Raw genomic sequence first — 26,444 nt, 5'->3', positions numbered from 1 at the left:
TAATTCTGTTTATTTCATAGCTAGTTTTCAGCAGATGTTGTCATATCATACACACACTCATTGCTTTGCTTTTCCAGTACTGTCTGTAGTACTAAAAAGAAACAATTGCATACATTACTCAATTAGTTTCAAAGAGTGTATCTGGGTACATTTAATTCCTTGGCAGGAGTGACTTGCACACATTTCATCACAGTTGCAGGCACATTAAAATGAAATTGGTGTAATTATTTTGCTGCACACACACTTTTTTTTTCATTTTTATCTAAAATACATTACATTATATGTTGCTATATCTCTGTGTCTTTTGTAATTATTATTTGTTTATTTAGCAGACGCCTTTATCCAAGGTGACTTACAGAGACTAGGGTGTGTGAACTATGCATCAGCTGTAGAGTCACAATTACGTCTCACAATTGCGTAATACATACAGTGTAAACGGAAATAATGGGAAAACACCACAGTGTTACATTTAAAGATGAATACACTGCAGATCTACAGTACAATACAAATTACACAAACTCTATCTAGGCAACGTTCTATCCCTTGTTGTGTGTTTTGCTTCCATTCAGAGACAGCCACAATTACGTCTCACCTGAGAAAAGCACAAGGAGGTTAAGTGACTTACTCAGAGTCACACAATGAGTCAGTGGCTGAGGTGGGATTTGAACCGGAGATCTCTTTGTTCCAAGCCCTTTTCTTTAACCACTGGACCACATAGCCTGCCTATATCCTAATATATCCTCAATGAGTATCGGCATCAAATGTATTGATTCCATTGTATAATACATTGTTTAAAATAACCCCTGTTAACCTTAGTTATTAAAATAAACATGCTTTATTGTGGGAAAGGGTAGCCTGCATCAACAAAAAACAGGTACCTGATGGTATCTTAATGCCTGAGGGTAGTGAACAATGCAACCAAAACAACATGTTTACAGTCCTTGGTGAAAGATATTGTCACAATCTAAACAATGTTATATCTAATAAAAATATTAAAAATAATTATAATAAATTAATAACACATTAAATGCCATACATTAATGTGATCAGAAATGCCACTAATATGTTGGCCTACTGACATTTCCCACAGGAAATATGTTTTATTGCTTTTTGAGGCTGTCAGATAGTTTAAACAAAACTTTACAGTTACTTTTCACATAGCAGTTTTGTATAAGGAACAGAAACCATAGTCGGTTCATACTTGTGTCAAGTTGACTACTGCTCAGCAACTATTTAACCAGATTAGCTTGCCTTCAAAATAGTCACTATGAAAACACAAGAGAAACTGGGAACTAGCTTTATTCATTGCATAATGATACACGCAGTGCACACCCTATGATCTAACCTATGATCTATGATCTAACCTACTTTTCAACATAGTAGATTTAAAATAATTAAACTTTTGATTTATGTGTTTGAAGAAAATAATCAAATTATATGTGTGTGTGTGTGTATTTTATTTTATAAATATTTCCATTACCTTATAGCAGGGTTCAAAAAGGCGCTCAAACTTAGGCTACTTTGTATTTTTCATATGAAAATAAATATAGTATATTACTACAGAAAAGGATACTATTCCCAACATGTATGAGTACCAGATGGCTGTGTTTGTGCGGGACTAGCTTTTGCGTTTTTTCTTTATTTTTATTTTTTTAAATGTGGCTACATTCTATGAAACAATGTATACAACTATATCTGAAGTATTGAGATACATTTGCCATAGCCCATGCTTAGAATAAACATAACTTCTTGATAAATAATACTAAAACAAAGTTAGTGAAATCGTTTTCTTAAAATATGTATTTATTTATTTATGTCTTACCTTGACACAACATAATAGTCTATAAAATACCAAAAACAGATATCTTAACAATGAGGCAAGTTCAAATGAAACATTTATGCTACTTACATGTTTACCAACATACATACTTTAAAAAAAGAAAAACGATATTTTCAGATTCGCCTACTAAGTAAAACCGCTGCAGTCCCTTTAACTCGTTGAATGAGCCAAAAACACAGTAGGTCTACCCTTTCTGAGATCTTCGGTCTATTTTCAATGTACTTTTTATTCACAAACGCACAGTGTTTCGTTTTTCCTGTCCGGTGAGTAAGTCACTGGAGGTAGGCTACATGTAACTTGCATACATTCCACATTTTTCGGACTGAGTAGATCTCTGAAAGCCCGTGGAACTCTTGACCGTACACGATGTGAAAGTATTGCCCGAGACTGTTTGAAAACAGATTAAAATTTGGCTGTTTTCAGATTGGAATTGGGGCGCAATCAATCCCGTGCGGTCACAAATCATACGGAGTCGTACAAATGTATGCTACAGGGAAAGTCATTGCTTGGAACAGAATGCCGTTTATGTGTGTTAAATCCAGATTATCGCTGGATCCTGATCTTTGAAATCTAGCATAAATCGCGCAATTCTGTCTGCCCTTTAGTATATTTAACCAAATAACAGAGTGGACAAAAAATAAAAAGCCTGGTGTGTTTTGGACCGCTTTGCCTATTGAAAGCACACCAGGCACTACAATTATAAAATGTATTTAGCTGCTAAACTCCTCCTATAAACGTGCTGAGATCATATAGACAAACCCACTTGCTTCAGAGGCATACCGCGTACTAGTATCACACATCTATAAAAGCGTTGTTGCATCTCATCTGGGGTATCAGAAACTGGCTGCTCCATCCTCGACTGAGCAATTAAAGGAATTACACTCCACCGACACACACAACAACTTTGACAGAAATGGCACATTCGTGGGGATATGATGTCGAGAACGGTGAGAACCTATTTTTTTAAGAATGTCTGTTCATTTGTAAAGCCAACAAGTGAAAATGGGATGAATGAATGATGAATGTGTTGCAAGTGAAGATAATTAACATATTAATATCCCACTGTCTATAGTACTGCTTTGTAGGCTACACATTGTTGTGTTAATAAAACAGTCTTATGATTAAAATTGGAATGTTGTTTATTTTCCTGAACTATTTAATAAGAAATTGCAAATTGCTATTTAATAAGAAATGGCAAATTGCCTGAGCTGTTTAATAAGAAATGGCAAATTGTCGTTTACTTTTAGCCAATTACTAAAGTATCCCAGTGATATGATAGTTTCGATATATGTATATATTTTGTCTTCTTCCTTATTTATTTAATTAGTAAAATGATATCTAACTATGCTGTGATTTTTATTATTATTATTTTGTTTTTTCAGGGCCAGATAAATGGGGTGATCATTTCCCAATTGCAAATGGACCCAGGCAGTCCCCCATCGATGTAGTCCCGTCACAAGCACAGTATGATGCATCTCTTACACCCCTCAGCATTCAATACGATCCTGCCACTGCTAAAGGCATTCTGAACAATGGGCATTCCTTCCAGGTTGACTTCGTGGATAGTGAAGATCGCTCAGGTTAGTATATTTTATAATGTGTATAAATGCACCAATACAAATTATGGGTTGCTAGACTTAAAAAAACAACAACAAACAAAAAAAATGTAACATTATTAAGTTAATGAAGAATACCCATATCGTCCTCAACAACTTGCAGGTATCAGGTGTGCGTGTTTTACAGTTCATTATTCCTACGATAAACATTAATTGAAACAACAGCCCCCACTAAAACATTTGCTTGAACATACTGATGTATCTCAGCTTCACGTGGCTGTTGAATTTAGCAGCGATCCTTTTAGGGAATTTTAAGAAGTATATTACATATGTTTGTATTTTCATGGTGTCAGTAATACATTTAGTGTTTTAAATATGTTATATATAATTCTTCTTCTATTATTCGATAACACAATAATAACTATGCATTTTATAGAAAACTACAATATTTTCCACATGGTGCCTATTTAAAGATTAGTGGTTCATGAACTTGCACGGGGAAGCAAGGAAGAGATGACCAAAATCTGTGAAATATATTGCAATACTTTTTGATAATGCATACATTACTTAATGTTAACTAACATAACAGTTCGCCAAGAGATGGGTTTTTGGCAAACAAACATTCTTCTGACGTTGTAAAAATTGGTTTGTAAAGTTAATTTATTCCATGAAGAATCGAGGTCCCGAAGTTAATAATAAACTCATGTTAATGTGTCACTTCCTATATACACAGCACTATTTATAGAATAAATATATATTCAGATGCATTATTTTCACACCATAAAGTACAGTAGGCGTTCTTCTGTTACCCTCGATGGCACTATATGCATTGGCGCCCGCAGCTGTACGCACATTACGCACTGTGCGTACCTTTGGTTTGCAAAATGTTGTCTTCATAAGTGTGGACTCACATGTAATCTTGTGTGATCAATTGAGGCGAAACAGACATTTTAAGCTTGTAGAAGTGTACTGTTTGTTTAGTGGTAGTAATTAGCAAACAGAAGCAGTTTTCAAAAAGAGCAAAAATCTGTCTTCTGATGATCCAGAATGTCAGAGGGAAAAATAAATCAGTAAAAGCACCGAATTGTCTGTTTCTGGCAAATACGTCGGCAGCATCGAATGTTAGTACAGTACTATTGCATGACCTAAATTCTGATGCTCTTCCAGGCTTGAGCACGGTAAGTGCACAATTAACAGTTTCATTTGTATTTTAATTCAGTGTTTTATATTACATTTAATAATACATTTTCCTAATCATAATTGCCAAGTTGTATTATTATTATTATTATTATTATTATTATTATTATTATTATTATAGTAGTAGTATCATTAGCAGTAAAAGCCGTTTACAGCCCTACAGATTATGTTAGAACTCGCAATAAGTTTACATTCTTATGTAGAACTGTAAGATTATAAGATGTATTATGTACAGGTCGTGTGTGCATCTTAACTTACTTAACTGCAGCGCACAAACTGGCATTCCTTATATTATTATTATAATTATTATTGTCATTGTTGTTTTTATTTTAGCTGCCTGTTTTTGTCATAACATGTAACATAAAAAAAAGATAATGTTTATACTCCATGCTTGGTGGATGAGTAATGATTTGTTGTGATTGTGAGTAAAGATTAGAAATGGAACCAGCATAACAGATTTGTGAGATAGTTTTTCCCCTAGTTTAAGTCTGTATTTCAAATAGGTTTATTTATAGCTTTTATTGATGCCTTCAACTATTTAAATGTCACTGTAGTTGCTCTTCTGTCTCGATGGTAGTGCGCTGTGTTTATTCATTTTTAGAAAGGGAAACAGTGATGCAATTTGATTGCAGTTTTCTAAGGTGACAGTGTAGGTGCTGTGAAACAAAAATGCAGGCCTTGGATTGGCTGAAACACTTTACAGCATAAGAACATAAGAAAGTTTACAAACGAGAGGAGGCCATTCAGCCCATCTTGCTCGTTTGGTTGTTAGTAGCTTATTTATCCCAGAATTTCATCAAGCAGCTTCTTGAAGGATCCCAGGGTGTCCGCTTCAACAACATTACTGGGGAGTTGGTTCCAGATTCCTATGATTCTCTGTGCCTCCTATTTTCTGTTCTGAATGCCCCTTTATCTAATCTCCATTTGTGACCCCTGGTCCTTGTTTCTTTTTTCAGTTGAAAAAGTCCCTTGGGTCGACATTGTCTATACCTTTTAGAATTTTGAATGCTTGAATCAGATCGCTGCATAGTCTTCTTTGTTCAAGGCTGAATAGATTCAATTCTTTTAGCCTGTCTGCATACGACATGCCTTTTAAACCCGGAATAATTCTGGTCGCTCTTCTTTGCACTCCTTCTAGAGCAGCAATATACTTTTTAACAAGGTGACCAGAAGTGAACATAATATTCTAGATGAGGTGGTACTAATGCATTGTAAAGTTTCAACATTACTCCCCTTGATTTAAATTCAACACTTTTCACTATATATCCGAGCATCTTGTTGGCCTTTTTTATAGCTTCCCCACATTGTCTAGATGAAGACATTTCTGAGTCAACATGAACTCCTAGGTCTTTTTCATATTCATTCTATTATGGATGTTCTTGTTGTATTATGGATGTTCTTGTTGTTACTGTATCTTGTAAAGTGCTTTGTGATGGTGGTCCACTATGAAAGGCGCTATATAAAATAAAGATTGACTGATTGATTCAATTTCAGTATCTCCCATATGATATTTATAATGCACATTTTTATTGCCTGCGTGCAGTACCTTACAATTTTCTCTATTAAATGTAATTTGCCATGTGTCTGCGCAGTTCTGAATGCATGATGATGCAAGATGTTGGTTTGGTTCAATAAAATAAACATCAGCTATATAAAATAAACCTATGCAGGGCAGAACTTAGGTGCAAGAGCTTCTCATCTTCTTCATTTTCTCAAACACATAAAGATTTCAGCTGTGGATAAGCATTAAGTAAACACCACCAGCTGACAGACACACAAATCTACGATGACTCAAAGGTAGGCTACTGCACATCCTGACCTAAAGGCATATGCACTTAGAATAGGTCTTGTAACTGAAGATGTTTGCTACCTAATATGCAGCATCTAAGGACTAGAAATAAAACCCAAAGTAGGCTACAAGTCCCAGTGTAGGCTACTTTTACTTGACCTTTTATGGATTTTCCAGATGTCAAATAAAAAATGCTCTAATGCATGAAAAAAAATCTAGGTGATTCTTTTAACTGAATTCCTTTTTTTTTTCTTCACCTTTAGTGCTTAAAGGAGGACCAGTCTCTGGAACCTACCGACTGCGTCAGTTTCACTTTCACTGGGGATCCTCAGATGAACATGGCTCAGAGCACACTGTGCAAGGGGTGAAGTACCCTGCAGAGGTGAGCTTTCATGGGCGAAAGTGTGTGTGTGTGTGTGTGTGTGTGTGTGTGTGTGTGTGTGTGTGTGTGTGTATATATATATATATATATAGTTAAAATCATTTAACATTTAGATCTTCATAAAAAGTCCTTAATGATTTTTATAAACAGATTGCATATACTTTTAAATGCACTGTTAACAATGATATTATGGGTGTCACATTACCATATTATCATGTTTGCTTTGTTCTGTAATTTTAAAATTTGATTTGTATCCTTTGTTTAACAATGGATCATAAAATACCCTTTTTTATATTTCTTTCAGCTTCACTTGGTTCACTGGAATTCTGGAAAGTATCCAAGTTTTGGCGAATCTGCAGCACAGCCTGATGGTTTGGCTGTTGTTGGTGTATTTCTGAAGGTCAGTTATAATGTCAAGTTACTTAAAAAAAAAAGTAAAGAAACTACTATAAATTACCCAGCCCTTGGTCATTGCCTAGATACAAACACATTCTTGGTTTTTACCAAGAACTACATACTGATGTGTCACTTCATAGGGTTGTGATTGTACCGCACTGGGTCAGTTTTTATGTGACTGATCACCTAGTTATATAAATAATGGAGTGTTTACCTCTAGGTTAACTAGTTATTCACTTTTTCTTTTGCAGATTGGTAATGCCAATCCATATTTGCAGAAAATCATTGATGCTTTTGATGCAATTAAAGAAAAGGTAAGAAACAACTACTCATCATAAAATAATGTACATAATTCTTTGCAAGTTATGACTCTACAGGTGGAGGGTCACTACTTGAATATGGCATTACTTTACAGTGGCGCAACAGTAACAAAGCCTAACAGAAAGTGTGTTTCAAGAACTGTATTACAAACATATTATTATTATTATTATTATTATTATTATTATTATTATGTAAACACGTATTCTTGTGATGGTAACTGTGGCACTGATGTGTTCTTTTAGGGGAAGCAAACCTCTTTCTCTGACTTCAATCCAGCAACTCTGCTCCCGGGCTCCCTGGATTTCTGGACCTATGATGGCTCACTGACCACACCCCCTCTGCTTGAGAGTGTGACCTGGATCGTCCTCAAGGAGACTATTTCTGTCAGCGCTGAGCAGGTTAGTGGATGGAATCTGATCTATTGCAGTGCTACTGGAATGTCATCTGTGGCACTTTGTTTTCTTGCTTGAGTTTTATAATTTGCAATCCTCCCCCATTTGTACCAAACACTGGGACAGAAAAAGAGGCTTACAGGTAGCTGTCATTAGAACACAATTGGTATGGCAGAGAATGTTTCCATAGTAACCACTACAGCATAGGAGTTATGCTTGTTTTATTGGTTCCTTCACCAGAGTCCGCAGAGACATTTTTGGTCGCCTTATGATACAGTTACACTATAATGCTGGCATCATGTTTCATTCAATAACATGTACCCTCCCATATTGCAGCACATAGATATGTGGTGTGCAGTTCTACTGCAATTGCTCATACAGTTCTCAGGACTGACTCACGTTTTAGAACTGTATACATTACGTTCCTTTCTTCACAAGGTGGAGTTTTAGTTGTAAGCACATAATAATACATAGCTGTTTAAATTAATCATTTCAAAACTCAGCGTGTTATAGCAGGTATCTGTGAGGCAAGGTCAACCAGCAGCAGCACAAAGGACTGCACAATGTATCAGTTTGAGGGGCCACTTCGTCAAACAATGCCGACTTTAGAATGTAAATGAATCAGCTGATCATTTACAATACACTTGCTTTTATTAGTAGAGTATTTGCTATGCTAATCCAGGTATGTAGGTTGCTACAGAAACGTCACAGTAAAGGGAATAATAGTTTTAGGCCTACTTGCCTGCTGCAGCTCAAAGTAGAATTTCTAGGACAAGTACACTTGTCGACAGTATTCAAAGGATATGTGACAATGAGACAAGAGAGGTCACTTCTGATAAGTGTGTGCAATGAAGTGGCCATTAAATGTGGTTTCATGCTACCAGATAAATAGGCAATTCTGGAATGCACTTAAGTCAAACAAAGAAACAAAATAAGACATTAAAAAGAAATGGTACATTTCAGAGTTTTATTTTTTATATATAATGCTAAACTGTAGGAGAAAATTCAACAATGCATGCATAACTAATCAATATTAAAAGTTTTATGTCTTCATAAAATGTATAGTTTAATTTTAGCTGCTTTAAATCATTGCATTTACCTTGTTCGGTTGCTTTAAAATCTATTTTTAATGTGTGTCCAGTATCTGACATATGGAATTGTAACCTTACAACTAATGCTTGAGAAGCAAACTATTCAAACAACTTAATGCCATCACATCATATACATTGAAGTGATGGATGAGGATACCGAGGAGGCTGTGTGGTCCAGTGGTTAAAGAAAAGGGCTTGTAACCAGGAGGTCCCTGGTTCTAATCCCAGCTCACTGACTCCCTGTGTGACCCTGAGCAAGTCACTTAACCTCCTTGTGCTCCGTCTTTCGGGTGAGATGTTGTTGTAAGTGACTCTGCAGCTGATGCATAGTTCACACACCCTAGTCTCTGTAAGATGTAAGGCATCTGCTAAACAATAATAATACCAAGGAGCCATATCCATTGTTGAATAGTAGTGGACATTGTTATAGTATATAGTATTGTAAAACAGAGATGAGAAAAGAACAATATGATGTATCATATTGCAGTACAACACAGTAGAGGATACTCATGTAAATGAAACATTTAAGGAAGTGAAATCTAGCTTTTAGCGCATGAGTTTAACAGAGGAATAGAAAACAGGGTTAGAGGACGGTGAACGTCTGTGTGTGTGTGTGTGTGTGTGTGTGTGTGTGTGTGTGTGGGTAATATCGACATGAGTAGAAGTGAACACACTGAGGCTGGAGCTGAGCTCTGTTTATTGGCTCTGTGTGCTAATATAACCCATACACAGGCACTTGCAGTCCTATAAATCTATTATATACTGCTTTATTATTAATACAAGTTCAAAACCCAGCTTTTTTTATTTTCTAATTATTGCCAACCATTATTTAGTCCATTGTCAATTGAAAAGAGAGAGAAATGGTTAATGAAGAGAATACTTTGCAGTTGAATGGAATTCCAAGAGGTGCCTCAGGTATTATTATTATTATTATTTGTTTATTTAGCAGACACCTTTATCCAAGGTGACTTACAGAGACTAGGGTGTGTGAACTATGCATCAGCTGCAGAGTCACTTACAACGTCTTCCCTGAAAGACAGAGCACAAGGAAGTTAACTGACTTGCTCAGGGTCACACAGTGAGTCGGTGAATGAGCCAGGATTTGAGCCACGGACCTCCATGTTACAAGCCCTTTTCTTTAACCATTGAACCAGACAGCCTCCTATATGATTTGTTTAAAGCAGAGGATGTCAACTGTGCTGATATGGAGAACACAGCACAGTAAAAACTGAAAGTGGCACGGTTGTTGTCATGAATAGGGTTTCTCCGGGATGTGTCGTGGAATGCAGAAGATGAAACGTGCACTCTGATTGGCTGACAGATCCTGAGCAGTCTATAATGTATGGTGCCCAGGAAGCTGATCACTGTTTTTTAATGTCTTTGTCTTTGCAGATGGCCAGGTTCCGTAGCCTCCTGTTTACAGGGGATGGTGAAGCACCCTGCCACATGGTGGACAACTACCGCCCACCACAGCCTCTGAAGCAGAGGAGTGTCAGAGCCTCTTTCAAATGAAGAGCTCGCCGCTGGTATTCCAGGCTGGCTATTTAAAGAAAGTATTGTAGCCAGCACAAATGAAACTGGATCTTTGTAGAAGACAAGAGTTTAGCTAATCAATCCAGAATCCCTTTCTCCCAGCATTAGGATCACAGCACCTTAATGAAACGTGACTTCTGATTGCACTTGAACGTGCTTCAGGCACAGTCTAAGCCTCATACAAAGCCACAGCTGAGTCATTTATGCACTGGATTTCATCATCACTTTGGATATCTATATATTTGCACATATGCAATTTATATTTATAGGCATTCTGTCTTTTTAATATAATATTGAGTTTTTTTATTACTGGCTATAAGAAAATGGGTACAACATTCTTCTGTAACATGTTCATGGCAAGCTCCCTTACTTCATTCCAGAGTATAAATAATGTCATACTATTGGGGAAACCAGCTAATACAGACCAGCACAACATCCTTGTCATGTTTTCTTTTTCAATGTTGAGCACATAAATTAAAGAAGAATATTTTAATATTGCAAAGTGTTATTGAAGTTCAGCCATTAAGTGGATTATGAATTAGTTTATATGATTGTGTCTTAGTTTTTAAAATGAAATCATGTTGAGCAATAATGCTATAAAGAATACTAAATAATGTTTGATTATTGTTACAAGGAAGGCCATATCAATAAAAAGAATATAGTATATTTCTGCTTTTGCGTTTTATTTTGTACACACATAGAATGCATGAACTATAGAATGAGACATTTAGTTACTAATGTAGTTTTTGTGACACTTGTTGATTCCAGTAGAAGGTGGATAAAGGAGATCTTTCAGTGTCTTTATTGTTTCCATGCTAGACCAGGCCTACTAAATTAGATATTTAAAGCAAGCTATTGTTTGGTTTTTTTCTAGTTTTTTTTTTTTTTTTTTTTTTTTTCTAGCCAAATTATTATTCCTATAACTAATATCACAGAATACAGAAAAGTAATCTCTATCAATACTGGGTCTAATATCTAATATGAGTATACCTAAATACAAGGAAAGGCTAATACTTTCAGTGAGAATTTTGCCAAAGAAAATGTGTCACTGGAAAGAATGACATCCATCTCATACAAACAGTAAATGTCATGTGAAGCAAGGAGCAGGGTTATGCTAGCGATGCCTGTGCACATTAGATCAGTATTGTACCTAGTAATAGCACTTAATCAGCAGTCCTAGTTTATATATGTAAACTCATTTAATTTGGTTTATTTTTTATAAAGCTGGCATGAATAACTATACTGTAGCAACTGCCATTCCTCATTGATGGGGGCCTCAAAAGAAGCACGTACTGAGGCATTGCAGTCATACATCCATTGGTATTTTTTTTTTTTGTGTAAATTGAAAAAAATATATAATATTAAATAAATTATAGTGAGCAAAGTGTTTTATGACATGGTTCTTGTTCTTTTCCATTGGATACGATTTTTAGCTAAAAAGCTATAAAGCAATGAGTGGCATAAAAAAAATATTAATATCTGGTAACAATATATCATGTGGTGTTAGTTGCAATTTAATTAAACTGCAATTGTCCGTGTGGTTAAATAATGCAGCCTGCTTACCTGCGGATAAAATGTAATTAAACTAGCTGAATTGCTTACAGTCAGAGCACAGCAGTTTACATTGAGCTAAAAGATTTCTGATGATATTGCGGTCATCACTAAATATTTCACTAAAACTAAAAACATTGAGTAATTTCCTTTTTTTTCTTCTTTTTTAATCTATTTTTAATAGGGGCCTAAGCCTATTACAGGTCCTCTTCTTTATAATTAAAAAAAAAAAAAAAATAGAAAATGTCAATACATCTCAGTTACTTTATACACAGTATACCTTCAAAAAATAGAGTGACAGCGAATAGTTGATTTTAACAGATCTAAAATTCCTGTGAGAGTTTTTTTCTGATTGGTTATAAAAGCAGCACTTTCTCTGTTGCATCTGTAACCCAAAGATTAGGTTTTGCTACGTCACTCCTGATAATAAAGAAAGCGCCATGCTTTAGCCACAGTCTTTCGGTTCTTCTGTAAGTTATGCAATGTCATTATCCAGTGGGTATAGTGTCGGGAAATTAAGTTGCATTACAAACTGAAAACAAAACCACTTTGTTACTCATCATCGTTATCCCAGCAGCATGTACCAGCTGGTCAGTGCAAAGTAGTTTTTGAAACAGTACACATTTTATGTCTCTTCAACATACAGGGAAGGGGGTTGTTTGTAATTTTGTAATTTTAAACAATTTCATCCATTTTTTCATCATTTTATCTTTACTATGTCTTTGCACATAATAAAAAAAGCAGTCAAAGTGGTGATACCGACTGTAAAAATGACCTGTATGCAAATGTACCTTTATTGGGGTATCTCTATAAGGTCATAACAACTTGCCCCACACAAAATTGTATCAGAATCAGGTGCATGACAATAAGTACTAGGACATAGGAACTTCAACCTACAGACTTGTGTCAAATATGTATGGCAAGCCAAATTATCATTTAGAGATATCTCAAATTCATTTATAGATATCTCTAATATTTAAAGATATCTCTAAATCATTTTAAGATATCTAAAATACATTTAGAGATATCTCAAAATGATTTACAGATATCTTTAAATTGAGCTTTAAATGAGATATCTAAAATGCATTTTTAGATATATTTAAATCATTTTAAGATATCTCTAAATCATTTTAAGATATCTTCATATAACTTCCTGTTCATTTAGAGATATCTCTAAATCATTTAGAGATATCACGAAATAACTTCCTGAAAGGAATTTTAAAATGGAACTTGAGTGAATGATAAAAATAGAAATGAATATTATCTTTCATACTTCATATACTGATACAATTATAATGCATATCTATCTATCTATCTATCTATCTATCTATCTATATAGAAGCCAGACAGTAGGACCCAGGGGAATCAAGGATCACCGACTGCCCAAGAAAACTTGCCAACCTGGTTTGTGGCTGATTTAACCAGTATCCAAAATGGATTATAAATGTGTGAGATTGTTGAATGGAGACGAACATTCTTACCTGTAAAACAAAAAGGGCTGGTCTGTTTGAGGTGTTGCTGTTCATCATCAAACCACATTTTACTTGATATATTCTATTAATATTAATTCATCACTAGCTATCTGCAATCAGGACTGTAGGTATCTGATAAAAGTGATGACTTTAAACCTAAATAACCCAAAATTGCTGCAAAGGCAAAAATCTAGCTCTGAATGAGCTGATTATATTGCTAAGTATAGGTAAGTAGAAATAACTAAAGAAACTAGTAGGACTGAACGACAATTGCTCATTATATTGATAAAATAACTAACCAGGAAACCTCCTCCCCCTTGTTCCCATAGCAAAGCATTTCTATTTCAGACAGAGGCAGGCTTATTAATCACACACAGGGAGTTATATAATGCTCAGCCATCTATCAGTAACAACCGAGGCATGTTCCTTTGAGGTACTACTTCTGAAAAAACAACTAGTAACAAACAGGGTTATTGTGAGCAAACTGTAATCAGAAAAATAGAGAAAAAGACAACTTATCAGACATTTAGCATCCAATTAAATACGCATTTGTTCACATTGATAAGGAGGGTAAGCTGTAGTATCAGCAACTGCATTCCAAGGTCAGCAGCTTATCAATAAAGCCTTCTCTGCCATGCGCGTACTGCACCCACAAGGTGACATCTGTGATTATTTGTGTGCAGCCTCTCTCTCGTGTAATCAGCAATCACAGAGAGAGAGAGAGAGAGAGAGAGAGAGAGAGAGAGAGAGAGAGAGAGAGAGAGAGAGAGAGAGAGAGAGAGAGAGAGAGAGAGAGAGAGAGAGAGAGAGAGAGAGAGAGAATGGATCGCTGCACTGCAGAGCTACACTAATCTAACTGCAGTAAGGTTGTTTCAAGGTTGGACAATGTATACTGTATTTGCCTTGTAGCTTTCTAAAAACCCTATTAACCATTTATTGGAATCTGGTCCATGATATAGAATAGAAAATGAAACATTGCGAAAATACATATCACATTTCATTCAAATTAAAGGTGTTGAAGACATAATTTAATCAGTGCACACACATACGGAAAATGGCATCATTTAAATGCTTGTGAAATGTGTATAAAATCAACAGTTTATATTCAAATGCAACACATAGGTCTACAGTAGGCTAAGAGTCTAAAAAACAGCAATTGACAATTACAGTGGTGGACAATATTTCCCTGCTAAAAATAATCTTGTTATAATAGGTAAATAAAAAAGATCATCAGCCATCTTTTTGAGGCATCACTTTGAGGCATATACATGTAGGCTAAAACATCAATGCTATATGTTCAGTTACTCTTATAATCAAAGCAAGCTGCTCTATAACAGACAGTGCTAAAGGATGTAGAAAATATCTTTTACAGTAAAACTTGTCTAAGCCAGCCCCTCTACGTACTGACATTCTGTATAAATCGGCATGATTTATGAGACCTGACCAAATCCTTACTGAAATGAATGGTATGAGTCCTGTCTAGTCTATTCACGAGTCTCTTGCCTAAAATCAATGTAAATATGAATCCGACACCAAGTCATGTGATTTTTATTTTGTAAGTTTAAATCTAGTATAAAAAACAAAACAAAAACAAAGCAAGGTGTTGCTGTGACAGGGTTGCGTCCTGGCCCAGACTGGTTACTGGCAGGAAATAGAGCTAGAGACAGAAAGCTCCAGTTTTAAAGCAGTGTTGCGCAAAAAACATGGCACGAGGACCAAAATAAAAGGTTCAAACAAAAGAACAAAACACTTGTAGGCTGGGCATTGCAATAGCAAGTTACGAAACAATACAAGAATCACAGCCCCAAACTCCTCCAACAAACAAAGGATTTTACTTCCTCTTTATGCAGACGGCCATTCTCCAATGAGCACTCAGCTAACTAATTGGAGAATGGCCACACCTGTGATTGCTGGCAGGGACAGAATTAACCCCATCCCTGTGCAGGGCACTCCAGCAGTGGCGATGCTGGCAGTGGCAATGCTGCCTGTGGCGTTGGACAGTGCAGCAGTTGGGATGCTGGCAGCGATGCTGGGCACTCCAGCGGTAGTGGATGCGTGTGGCACTCCGGCAATGGCAACGCTGGCAGGGTGATGCTGGCAGCCATACTCCCCAGCAACAGGTGTAACAGCTGCTGATGTTGGCCCAGCTCCTCCACTTCTGGCTCTGGAGACTACAACGGCTCCTCACCCTTTTGCTCTAGAGACAGCAGAGACCCCTCCCCTTCTGGCTCTGGTGATGAAAGTGGCTCCTCCCCCTTTTGTACTGGAGATGACAGCGGCTCCTACCCCTTACTGGCTCTAGAGATGGCAGCGACTCCTCCCTCTTTTGCACCAGACGGCAGAGGCTCCTTCCTCTTTGGCTCTAGGGCAGGCAACTCCTCCTTCTCTGGTGTTGGTGATGGCACTCGCCCCTTTGCTTGCCTCCGAGACTGGCCGCTCCTCCCCTTTTTCCGTTTCGGGGCAGGCAGTTCTGTCTTGTCCAGCATTCGGTCAGGCAGCTCCTCCTCTTCCTCTTGGAAGGGGTAGCAGAGGAGGGTGTCAAAACTACTGTACCAGACAGTTTGGGAGGCAGATGGGGCCCATTTCTGGCTTTCAGTTAGGCAGCTCGTCTTGCACTTTAAGGCGGAGCCATTCATCCAGGGACTCCACCTCCTCCCTCTCGTATGCCATCATAAAGCAGGGGTCTTCATCTGGGCACTCCTCTTTGTGGTGCCCAAACTCCAGACAATCCCCGTAAATGAAGCCCCTTCAGCTTCCCGACGCCTCTGCTCCGGGGCCCACACCTCTGCTAGTTTGTCCATAGTTATTATTATTTTTCTAAATCTTTTAACTGCAGCCCTGCTCTGGGTCACTATCTCACTTCCGACACCACATGTGATAGAGTAGCGTCACAGCCCAAGCTGGTTACCGGCAGGAATTAGACCCAGAGATTCTGTCGAGGCATTGTTGTGTTTAAAGTTTGCTAAGGCATTATTGTGTTTATTATATGTGTACGTACAGTAATAAAGTCGTTTTCTTTTAAAGCGTTCCAATAGTTTGGTCATTTTACTTTGTTTTAGGTACATTATTCCATTTTTTAAAGCAACTCTGTAATTCAGCACACTATCTAATTTAACTGTCCCAAGCGACTGTATTACCTCCAAACTGAATCAATATCTGAAATGGTTTTGATGTGTTGTGGTTGTTCACTACTTCAGTATGAAGTCTGTTTAACTTATTATTTGACTATAATGAATCATTAAATTCCTTTTAATAAACAGGTGAGAACAAGTTAACTTTAAGAATGGTGACCAGAAAGACAGGTATAGATAACAGTCTTTGTTGATGTTTTTAGAAGTTTAATCAAGAGGGTTGTAACAGGGCGAGGTGCCCTGTACATTGTTTTGTTTATTTATTTTTAGATCGGGGTCTCCCCCTCCGCCTCTGTGCAGATTGTTTTGTGTTTGTTTATTTTTATGTCGGCGAAGCGTCGTATGTTTTGTTATTGTTTTGTTGAAATGACGGTGTAGCCGATTATTTTGTTTAGCGTGGATGGGTAGCCCCATCCACAACATAATTAATAAACCCGTGCAGATTGTGGCCGAGGGGTAATAGGATGATTTACTAATTAGTTAAACCCCTCTGCCATGATATAAAAAGCCTGCAGCTCTCGGCACTCGAGGTGGGTGTGAGAGAGGAGAGAGCAAACAGAGAGAGAAACTGTATTTAAAAAAGTCAAAGGATCAGTGAAGGCTATTGCCCAGCCTGACTGTGTTATTTTGTGACCCTTTTATTTTGCTCTGTGAGCACAGTGTGTTTTTGTTTGAATATTTTATTTATTTTTGTTTGTTAATAAAAACGGCAGCCAGCCGATTCTTTCTTTAAAAACTGCAGTCCCTGGTGTCAGTGTTTCCCATCCCTGCTTCTGCCGTGACGTCAGACCACTCAGCCAACCTGTCACACGTGGTGTCAGCGGTGGGATCACCAGCGCCTCCTGGACGCAGGCAGAAGAGGGTACCGCAGTTTTATTTGTTTTTTTTCGTTTTTCTAATAGTGTTTGGAGGAAGAAAAGGAGTGTGAGGATGGGAAGGAAGAGCTGCAAAAAGCAGCAAAAGCGGCGGCAACAGCAACAGCTGCCACCAGGGGATGTCGGCCCTAGCTACGTGGTAGACGAGTGGTGCCCTGGTTGTGGGGAGTTTGGGCACACCGTGGCCATCTGCCCCACCCAATACCAGGGAGAGGAGGGGGCTGCCCAAGCGAGCCAGGACCAGGTACCCTGGGGGAGACCCCAGAAGCGGGAGCTAACAGTCACGGCCACAAAGTGGGAGAGCAGCTGGGATGCCATCATCCGGGCGGTCATGCAGGACTGCTAGTGCCCCATCTGAGGTGAGCAGGGGCATTCCCCACTCAACTGCCCTCTCCTGTCAGAGGGGTGTCTGCGGCGTCCATTCCCACCAGCAGAGGGAGAGCGTCTGCTGGTCCCACCACCACCCACAGCAGAGAAGGTAGACCTGCTAGTCCCACCTCCATCACCTCCAATGGTAGGATCAAAGCAGCAGGAGCTGCCTTTGTCTCCACCACCGCCACCAGCGGAGGGAGCATGCCTGCTGGTTCCGCCTCCATCGCCGACACCAGCGGAGGGAGCATGCCTGCTGGTTCTGCCTCCATCGCCGACACCAGCGGAGGGAGCATGCCTGCTGGTTCCGCCTCCATTGCCGCCACCAGCAGAGGGAGCATGCCTGCTGGTTTCACGGCTGCAGCCAGAAGGGAAGGAGCCCCTGCCGCCTTCGCAGCCAGAAGGGGAGCAGCCCCTGCCGCCTTCGCAGCCAGAAGGGGAGGAGCCCCTGCCGCCTTCGCAGCCAGAAGGGGAGGAGCCCATGCCGCCTTCGCAGCCAGAAGGGGAGGAGCCCCTGCCGCCTTCGCAGCCAGAAGAGGAGGAGCCCATGCCGCCTTCGCCAGGAGCAGAGCAGCAGGGGCTGCCTCTGCCTCCACCACCTGAGGGAGAGAAGCAGGAGCTGCCTCTTTCTCCACCACCCGAGGGAGAGGAGCAGGAGCTGCCTCTCCCTTCACGACAGGACGGACCGGGACAGAAGGCTGGCGGTCCGCAGCTGCCCTTGCTGCTGAAAAGGGCAAGGGGGAAAATGGCCAGGTTACCTCAGCTGAGAAGAGGGCCAGACCTAGCCCCACCGCTGGTCCTGGCTCCCCTCCTGCAATCGCCTCCCAAGGGTCTGCTGCCGCCGTCACCTCCCGAGGGTCCACTGCCGCCATCGCCTCCTGAGGGACCGCTGCCGCCCTGTTGTGCATCGCCCAAGGATGCCAGCCTCGCACCGCCCAAAGATGCCAGCCTCGCACCGCCCAGGGATGCCACGCCTGGATCGCCTGGGGCTGCCTTTTGCTCCATACAGGGTACAGGGTACGAGGGAGAAGTGGAGCTCCCGCTGCCGCCTCCATGGCCAGGGGCTCCCCTCCCGAGTTCGCCTCCCGAGGGTCCGCTGCTGCTGCTGTCGCCTGGGGTCGCCAGGGATCCTGCTTCGCCTGGGCTCATCAAGAGTCCTGCTTCACCTGGGGTCGTTGAGAGTCCTGCTTCGCCTGGGGTCATCGAGGGTCCTGCTTCGGAGCCCCACAGAGGGGAAATGCCGGCCATGAAGAAGGGGGGGGGGGGGGGTGTCAGGAGACCAGCTCCCCCAGCCACACTTTCACGGCAGGATAGTGTGTGGCAGGAGCCCCGGAAGAGGGAGCTGCTGGCCACGAAGAACTGGGGGGTGCCGGACCTCCCACCATGGCCACCCCCATGGACACTGTGCTTCCCCCTCTTCCGGGACTTTGAGACTGAGGGGGGAGGTGGCCGTTGGGGCCAAGTGTGCGTTGCACAGGGGGGGGGGGATATGTAACAGGGCGAGGTGTCCTGTACATTGTTTTGTTTATTTATTTTTAGATCGGGGTCTCCCTCTCCGCCCCTGTGCAGATTGTTTTGTGTTTGTTTATTTTTATGTCGGCAAAGCGCCATATGTTTTGTTATTGTTTTGTTGAAATGACGGCGTAGCCGAATGTTTTGTTTAGCGTGGATGGGTAGCCCCATCCACAACATAATTAATAAACCCGTGCAGATTGTGGCCGAGGGGTAATAGGATGATTTACTAATTAGTTAAACCCCTCGGCCATGATATAAAAAGCCTGCAGCTCTCGGCACTCGAGGTGGGTGTGAGAGAGGAGAGAGTGAGCAGAGAGAGAGAAACTGTATTTAAAAAAGACAAAGGATCAGTGAAGGCTATTGCCCAGCCTGACTGTGTTATTTTGTGTTTGAGAGTTATTTTTGTTTACCCTTTTATTTTGCTCTGTGAGCACAGTGTGTTTTTGTTTGAAAATTTTATTTATTTTGTTTGTTAATAAAAACGGCAGCCAGCCGATTCTTTCTTTAAAAACTGCAGTCCCTGGTGTCAGTGTTTCCCGTCCCTGCTTCTGCCGTGACGTCAGACCACTCAGCCAACCTGTCACAAGGGTACACACAGGTCATTAGGAAGGCAGCTTTTGAAACTGAGATGGCAGATTGCTTGTCGAATGTGCGGGCATTCTTATTTCAGCACATTATTATTCCCACCTGCTGTAGTTAGTCAAGGCCTTCTGCTGGAAACCAGTCTTTCCAGATTAAGCTGTGGATTGTAACCCCTTGTGAGAGGGAGGACACTGTCGCTGGTTCTTGCATGGATGAGCACAGCTGGGACGCATAACAGGAGATGTGTTGCTAGGCAACCAATTGAGCAGGTAGGCCGGGACTTCAGGAGCAACAGCAGTAGGTTAGTTTAGGGGATGTTGATCCCAAGCAGTATAGAGAGGGTTTCATAGACTAGTAGGTTCCTGGAGCGGGACATGTCTTTTAATGCAGCTAGCACTCGCCTTGTGTGGCAAACTTTTATTTTTAGTTTTGTTTTGTTTACTTTAATAATTCTAACACTAAGGCTACCATTGCTGATACCCTAGAGGCAGCACTTGTGTATTAAACCTGCACTCCTGTGTGGAGTGTCAACACCCAATGCTCTGTGTCTGACTCATTATTATTCAGTGACAACCCACGCAGGTAACATCACCCTGTTACACCCCTCTAAACAGTAGTCATGTGGCTGGGTTACACACATTCAAGAGGATGAATATCAATCTATAAAACATTTATTAGTCTTTTTTTTTTTAGCTATTGTCTAAATTGACTGTTCTTAATAAATATACATAGAAATACATAGAAATCCCGATGTGTCCTTATGAGGGTTAAATAACCACCTTTATTAAAATACAAAGTCTTATATGTATCAGAAAACACTGACCCAACAAGGGTGAAGAAAAATAAGTAGAGTAAAATCATCCCAGTGCCGCCTGCTAAAAAAACAAACAATAAAATAAGAAATCTATGTGACGTGTTCATCCCGGTGAACAAAAATATTAGGCAGAGGAGCATCGTGTACAGAGGAGCATCGTGTACTCCAATATAACAAAGGATATGGTAGGGTTGGATCCTGGAATAAAGTCCTTCTTTAGGATGCTGGATCCAGATGTTGTTTTTGTTATTTTATACATGACCTGAGATTGAAGTTTAAGGTCTCCAATGCAGGGGTCAGGTAATGGATCAAGGAACTGGTTTCCGTGGTGATTTTGCCATGCTGGAGGAATCCACAGCAGCAGAGACTATGTCGTTTCTAGAAGGACATCCTTTAATGGGGAGAAGCATCTGGAGTGCAGAATGTTGATAGAACTCCAGGACTCCTTTGTGATGTGTGGTTTGGAAGATGGAGGTTAGAATAGATGTTTAGATGTCCTGCAGAGACATTTGTATCCTGAATGTTGGAGCAGATCCTTGAATGTCCCGCAGTGACATTTGCAAATTAAAATAGATTGCTATTGGATCTGTTGAGGTGGTTTGTTGATCTGGAGAATTAGTGTGCGAGTGAGGGATAGAACATCCAGTTTATCAGGGGTTAGAAGCAATAAATTAGAGAAGCAAGTATAATATATTCTAAGGTGACGAGCAGCTTTGTAACTACGTCTAGAAATGATTTTTTGTGACTGGTCAGAACATTTTGAACCCAGTCTCGTGATTTATTTTATATATATATATATATATATATATATATATATATATATATCTTTGTAATTCCCTTCTGGTAAGTTCATCTAGCCTGTGGCTAGAGAAATAATGTGAATGACAAAATTGAATGTCCCGTGCAAGTTAGTGTTTGAATTGTTCTTGATCTTGAATTGGCTGTGTGACAGAAATCTGGCACATGGAACAGAATGAACAGTATGATGAAACAGCACTTGTTTATGTGTGTATAGCTGACCATTATATGTTGGTTAAATACTGTGTTATAAATCAATCATGGTCGAAATTTTTTGATGGACTACAAATCAGAATTTCAGTCTTCCTATTTTAACCTGGCCTCATGATCCAGTTCATATCACACAAAATGTCCCCAAATAAACTCAACACCGTTATGCCCTCTGTGGACCAGATTGGCAGCAACTCTGGCACGCAGAACACTAAAAAAACAATTTAAATATTCCGAGGCTGTATTTCAAGCCACAAACACCTACCAAATCGACCAAAGTGCACCACTGGCCCACCTGCAGAACCAGGAATTGATCCCAACGAATATACAGACAATCAGAAACTCAAACCAGGCTCCCTAGTGGCGCATCCAGTAAAGGTGCTCCGTGTGGAGTGCAGGATGTGCCCTATGCTCCAGTTTGCTTGAATTCTCCCAGGACTCAAGTTGATGGACAACTCGATTTGATGAAAAACGAGACGTTTCTGAGTTATCACGTGAGTTTGCAGAACAAACTAGCTGTAGACGGTATTAGTCAATTTGTTGACGATTTAAAAGATAAATCCATCCAGATATTCAGTGACAGACTGGTGTGCAAAACGTTTGACCACCGTACTAGAATAGCTAAACTTTGAGTACAAGCAGTGTTTGGAAAGACTCATTTTGTAAAGTATGAATGTTATGTTGTGATCCTATGATACATTACCAACTGTGAACTATTTATTTTCTTTTTCTGAAATCCTGATGAGCGTGACTGTTCTCGCATTTGGCTACGCCCCACGGCATTGATGCTTCCTGACAGCGCACTGAATATGCGTCACAGGTTTTTGCACAAGCGACATGTCGCAGTCCTGAATATGATGTTTATTCAATTCAAGGAGAAGTAACAATCTGACTACATTTTACATTCCTACCTTGTGGATTTTGAGTATGAGGATTACTGGAATGTTCAGCGACAGTCACTGAGATGAAGTGTTTGCTGCAAAATGAAACATCGCAGTGTTTTTAAGATGGATGTGGTTTTTTAGACGATTCCTGTCAGGACGTTTTCCTCCCAAATCCTGAACTGGTCTATGCTTGGAGAGTCAAATCCAAAATGCGAAGGTAAGGGACAATGTCGACACGACCTGTGGGGGTATGTAACCAAACAAATGACAAGCGGTAAATTTGAAAGCACAACTAAGTTTATTAACCAGTGAATATACTAGGCACTTGTACTATACATTTCCTGCCTTAAAACCTCACAAGCTTTATATTCATTAATGAAGCGCAAACATGCATTTCAAATATGATAAATAGTATAAAAAGTGCAATCTTCAGCATAACGTATAAAAGAATAAATACACAAAAACAACAAAATACATGAATAGTGCAGTCATATTGGTTAAAAATCACCTTTAGTCTAAATCAGCATGCAAAAACAATATTTATAGCAAACTATAAAAAGAACAACTGTTTATTTAAACATTAAAATAAATATGTAAAAAAGGACTCACCAGCTGCTACCAGCGTGTCCGGCATGCACTAAAACAGGAAGAATATCCTGCTTGTTTCTACACTTATATGGAGTGCCGGGAATTTACAGGAGCCACAGAGGATCAGCTGGATTAGCGAATCAATTAATTAAAATCATCCTTTAATTTAAAACTGCCATTGTTAATCCCCGGGCAAGCTTGTGCTATCATCCATGCTCATGCCTGCCACAAACCCTGCAGTTGGTCTTTGCAAAATGGTAATATATTGACATGCAGCTTCCCTGTTGCTTTTCACAATCACGTTGTATTCACCAGTAAAAAGAATAGGCCTCAGGTGCCTCAAGTAAAAGTTCAGGTGGTCCCAGGCAGTCCAGCTGTTCTTCTGTTAAAAAGCAGTGGACAGCGGAGACTAAAAGCTCATTGTTCATGCCGACACATGATAACCAACTACATTTTTTTTAACTGATTATTGAGAAAAATAGCGGAGCTAGGAGAAGTGTTTCAATAAAGCCTGCAAAATAGTCTTATCTTGTTATGGTTCAGTGTGGATGCCCTGATTTTGGCCTTTCTGTTCCACAGCATAGAACTCCCATTGTGAAAAACATACTGCAGACCTAAAGCATACAAATGTGTTACACCTTAATGTTGGCTTAGCTGTTGGTTATACAGGGCTCCCTTTTTACTTCATGATTCAATTCACAAACTTGGCTTATTCTTTTATCCAGTATATAAATGAAAGATTCTTCAAGGAGAAATGTGTAATGCTCAAGATTTAAATTGAAATTGTAATTACAATAAGGTTTAAACCTGACATTTCATGCTAAGTAGCTCAGAGTAGCTTTAAGCTTTGACCGCAGCAGACTGTAGTGGATGCAAATGGTTGTATGGGAGGAAGCTTGCAATGTTCATTGATACGCATTGTCCACCTGAGGGCTGGAAAGTATGCTCACAGTATTGCTGCTGTTTTTCAGGATGTGAGCAATTCAGAGTTAACTGGCCACTCAGTGCTCCCACACTCTGATGCAAGAGTAAAATCATGCATTAGCAAGAGATGCTGAGACGTCTAACACATTTGAAGGTCTGTGGAAACGTCATTTGTATAAATGGTATGTCACACTGAATCATCTTCTGCCACCTCTTGTTTTGTGAAGGAAACCTGTGATTAGCTAAATATACTGTAGGGTTTCAGAATGGACAAAATATTATGACAAATATATTCAAAGTATAATAGCTGTCAAAAACAATCAAACTCACAAATTGCACTTGGTGCCACCTATTACCCTTCTTAAAGTTTACCAGGGTATTTTTGCATCCTTTTCCTAAGCTATACTGTGCATGTTTTGTCATGGTTTATTACCATTCTTTTCCAGACTTATTTGTTCTTAATCTTGCTTCACTACACTAGGCTCTGCAAAACTTTGATATGTTTTTACAAAGGTCAAGTCAAGTAAACAAACATGACATGTGTCTTCATCTGTGTCTCTTTACCTTGAATATTTTTTATTGAGTTTTGAATGAAGTTCCAGATGTTTTATCACGGCAAACTGTTACATGTGTAGCTTTAGCCATACTAAGGGAAATAATACCAGCATGTGACATCCTGGGGGGGGACACAGAATGCTGCAGAGGTTGAGGAGGATGAACAAGGCCTCCAACCAAGTAATCTGTGAGGCAGCCAAGCAAGAATCTCTTAATGCATAACATTGCTTCTGTCATCTCTCCAGCCTTTATCAATATATTGAGCAAGAACGTGGTTGTGATGAACAACTGAGCTGTCTGGAGGAAGCTTATGGTCGACTGCAGGAGATTCATTTTTTCATTGGTCAGATGATGGAGGGTGAAGAGGAGTGTGTGGAGAAAGAGTGTACTATGTACAAACAAATAGATACACATTTAAATTGGAAGGTGTATGTGTTGAAAGCAGGAAATGTATCTAACATATAACACCTAGAAAATATATATTTCTGCATACACTGGAGTTCCACAGTACAATGTAAAATGATTCCTCTAGACTGCAATATAAAAAAAAAAAACATTACTGGTTGAAACAAAAACCTGGGGCTCTAGTTGAATGATCTAAACAGTGGAGGTGTACTGAAGAGCTGTCCTCGGATCATTGAAAAGTAAGCATGGTTAGAAATGTAAGTGTTGTTAAAACACATTTCTAGCCCTCAGAAAGAACACAAAGTGCTTTAACATTATTTGTCAGTGATTTTTGTTTCTGAGGTCCACTGTAAGTGGCCGGGCCTTAAACCAGAAATGCCCTAAAAAAACAAGAATGAGTACTAAGCTTTGCACTTGTATATAGATAGTACTCTGAAAAAAAAACAACTGAGGAAGCAATGGAGAAGAGCAGAACGAAGGGAAAGTCAGAAGGAGGGACTCAATCTGTTACAAAGTGTCATAAAAGACAAGCTTGCAACATTGCGCAGAGCTGAGCTCCTACGGAAACGCTACAAAAAGAAGGAGCATGTGAGAACTAACTTTTATAAAGACCCATTCAAATTTCACCAATGAAAAGAATGGCACACTAAAAGCATCTAAGTTTGAGCTGGAGAGATATTTGAAGGAAACACATACAGATTACCAGAATACCAAATAGAGGACTGTGCACCTAAGTGGACAGAAGTAGAGCAAGCTGTGAAAAAGCAAGGGCTTCATCATCTCCAGGGCCTAATGGAGTTCTGTACAGAGTGTACAAGAGTGCTTCAGGAGTTCTACGAATCCTGTGGATAAACATTAAATGATCAATTATGGAATTGTTCCTTCACTGGCTAGTCTGGTTGTGGCTTGCACACAGCTGTGGCTGTCGCAAGCAAGGGTTCCCGACGTGGATAAGGCTGTGCTGCTAGACGTGTCCATATCCCCGGGACATACTTTTAGGCCAGCAGTGGAGGACCCCCTGCATCGATCCCACTGAGAACGTGAGGCGTTTCGGCAAATGGCTGCGTTACTCCATCCCCGCGCTCCTGCGTGGGGTAGGTTGAACCGCTGGCAAACCCCACCAACTCGGACTGTCACCAGGACAGTTCCGGTTCCCCTGGATGGATGACCTGAGGCACTGCCTACAGGGCACAGCAGCGGAGAGCAACCGGGCACTCCCAAAAGGCAGTCCACACTCCAGTGTCCCAGGAGGCGGTTCCAGGGCCACCGCCCAG

The 26,444-nt window shown here is 39.9% G+C and overlaps 1 protein-coding gene and 1 long non-coding RNA gene across 2 annotated transcripts; both read left to right on the top strand.

Moving 5' to 3' along the window:
• Positions 1–2,606: 2,606 nt before the first annotated feature.
• LOC117394951 (carbonic anhydrase-like) lies at positions 2,607–11,163 on the top strand. The gene is made up of 7 exons (XM_033993722.3): positions 2,607–2,787; positions 3,223–3,420; positions 6,646–6,764; positions 7,069–7,164; positions 7,412–7,474; positions 7,724–7,879; positions 10,357–11,163. The coding sequence occupies exons 1-7, from the start codon at positions 2,754–2,756 to the stop codon at positions 10,474–10,476; spliced, it is 786 nt and encodes a 261-aa protein (XP_033849613.3). The 5' UTR covers positions 2,607–2,753; the 3' UTR covers positions 10,477–11,163.
• An 11,486-nt stretch (positions 11,164–22,649) lies between these two features.
• LOC131729994 (uncharacterized) lies at positions 22,650–25,865 on the top strand. The gene is made up of 3 exons (XR_009323862.1): positions 22,650–22,915; positions 24,258–24,392; positions 25,011–25,865. It is a non-coding gene; the product is annotated as an uncharacterized LOC131729994 (long non-coding RNA).
• The last annotated feature ends 579 nt before the right edge of the window (positions 25,866–26,444 follow it).

This window comes from Acipenser ruthenus, chromosome 3 (assembly GCF_902713425.1).
Source record: "Acipenser ruthenus chromosome 3, fAciRut3.2 maternal haplotype, whole genome shotgun sequence".
Lineage (NCBI taxonomy): Eukaryota > Metazoa > Chordata > Actinopteri > Acipenseriformes > Acipenseridae > Acipenser > Acipenser ruthenus.
Note: the sequence above shows the minus strand (reverse complement) of the source record. Positions and strands in the feature narration are given on the sequence as shown.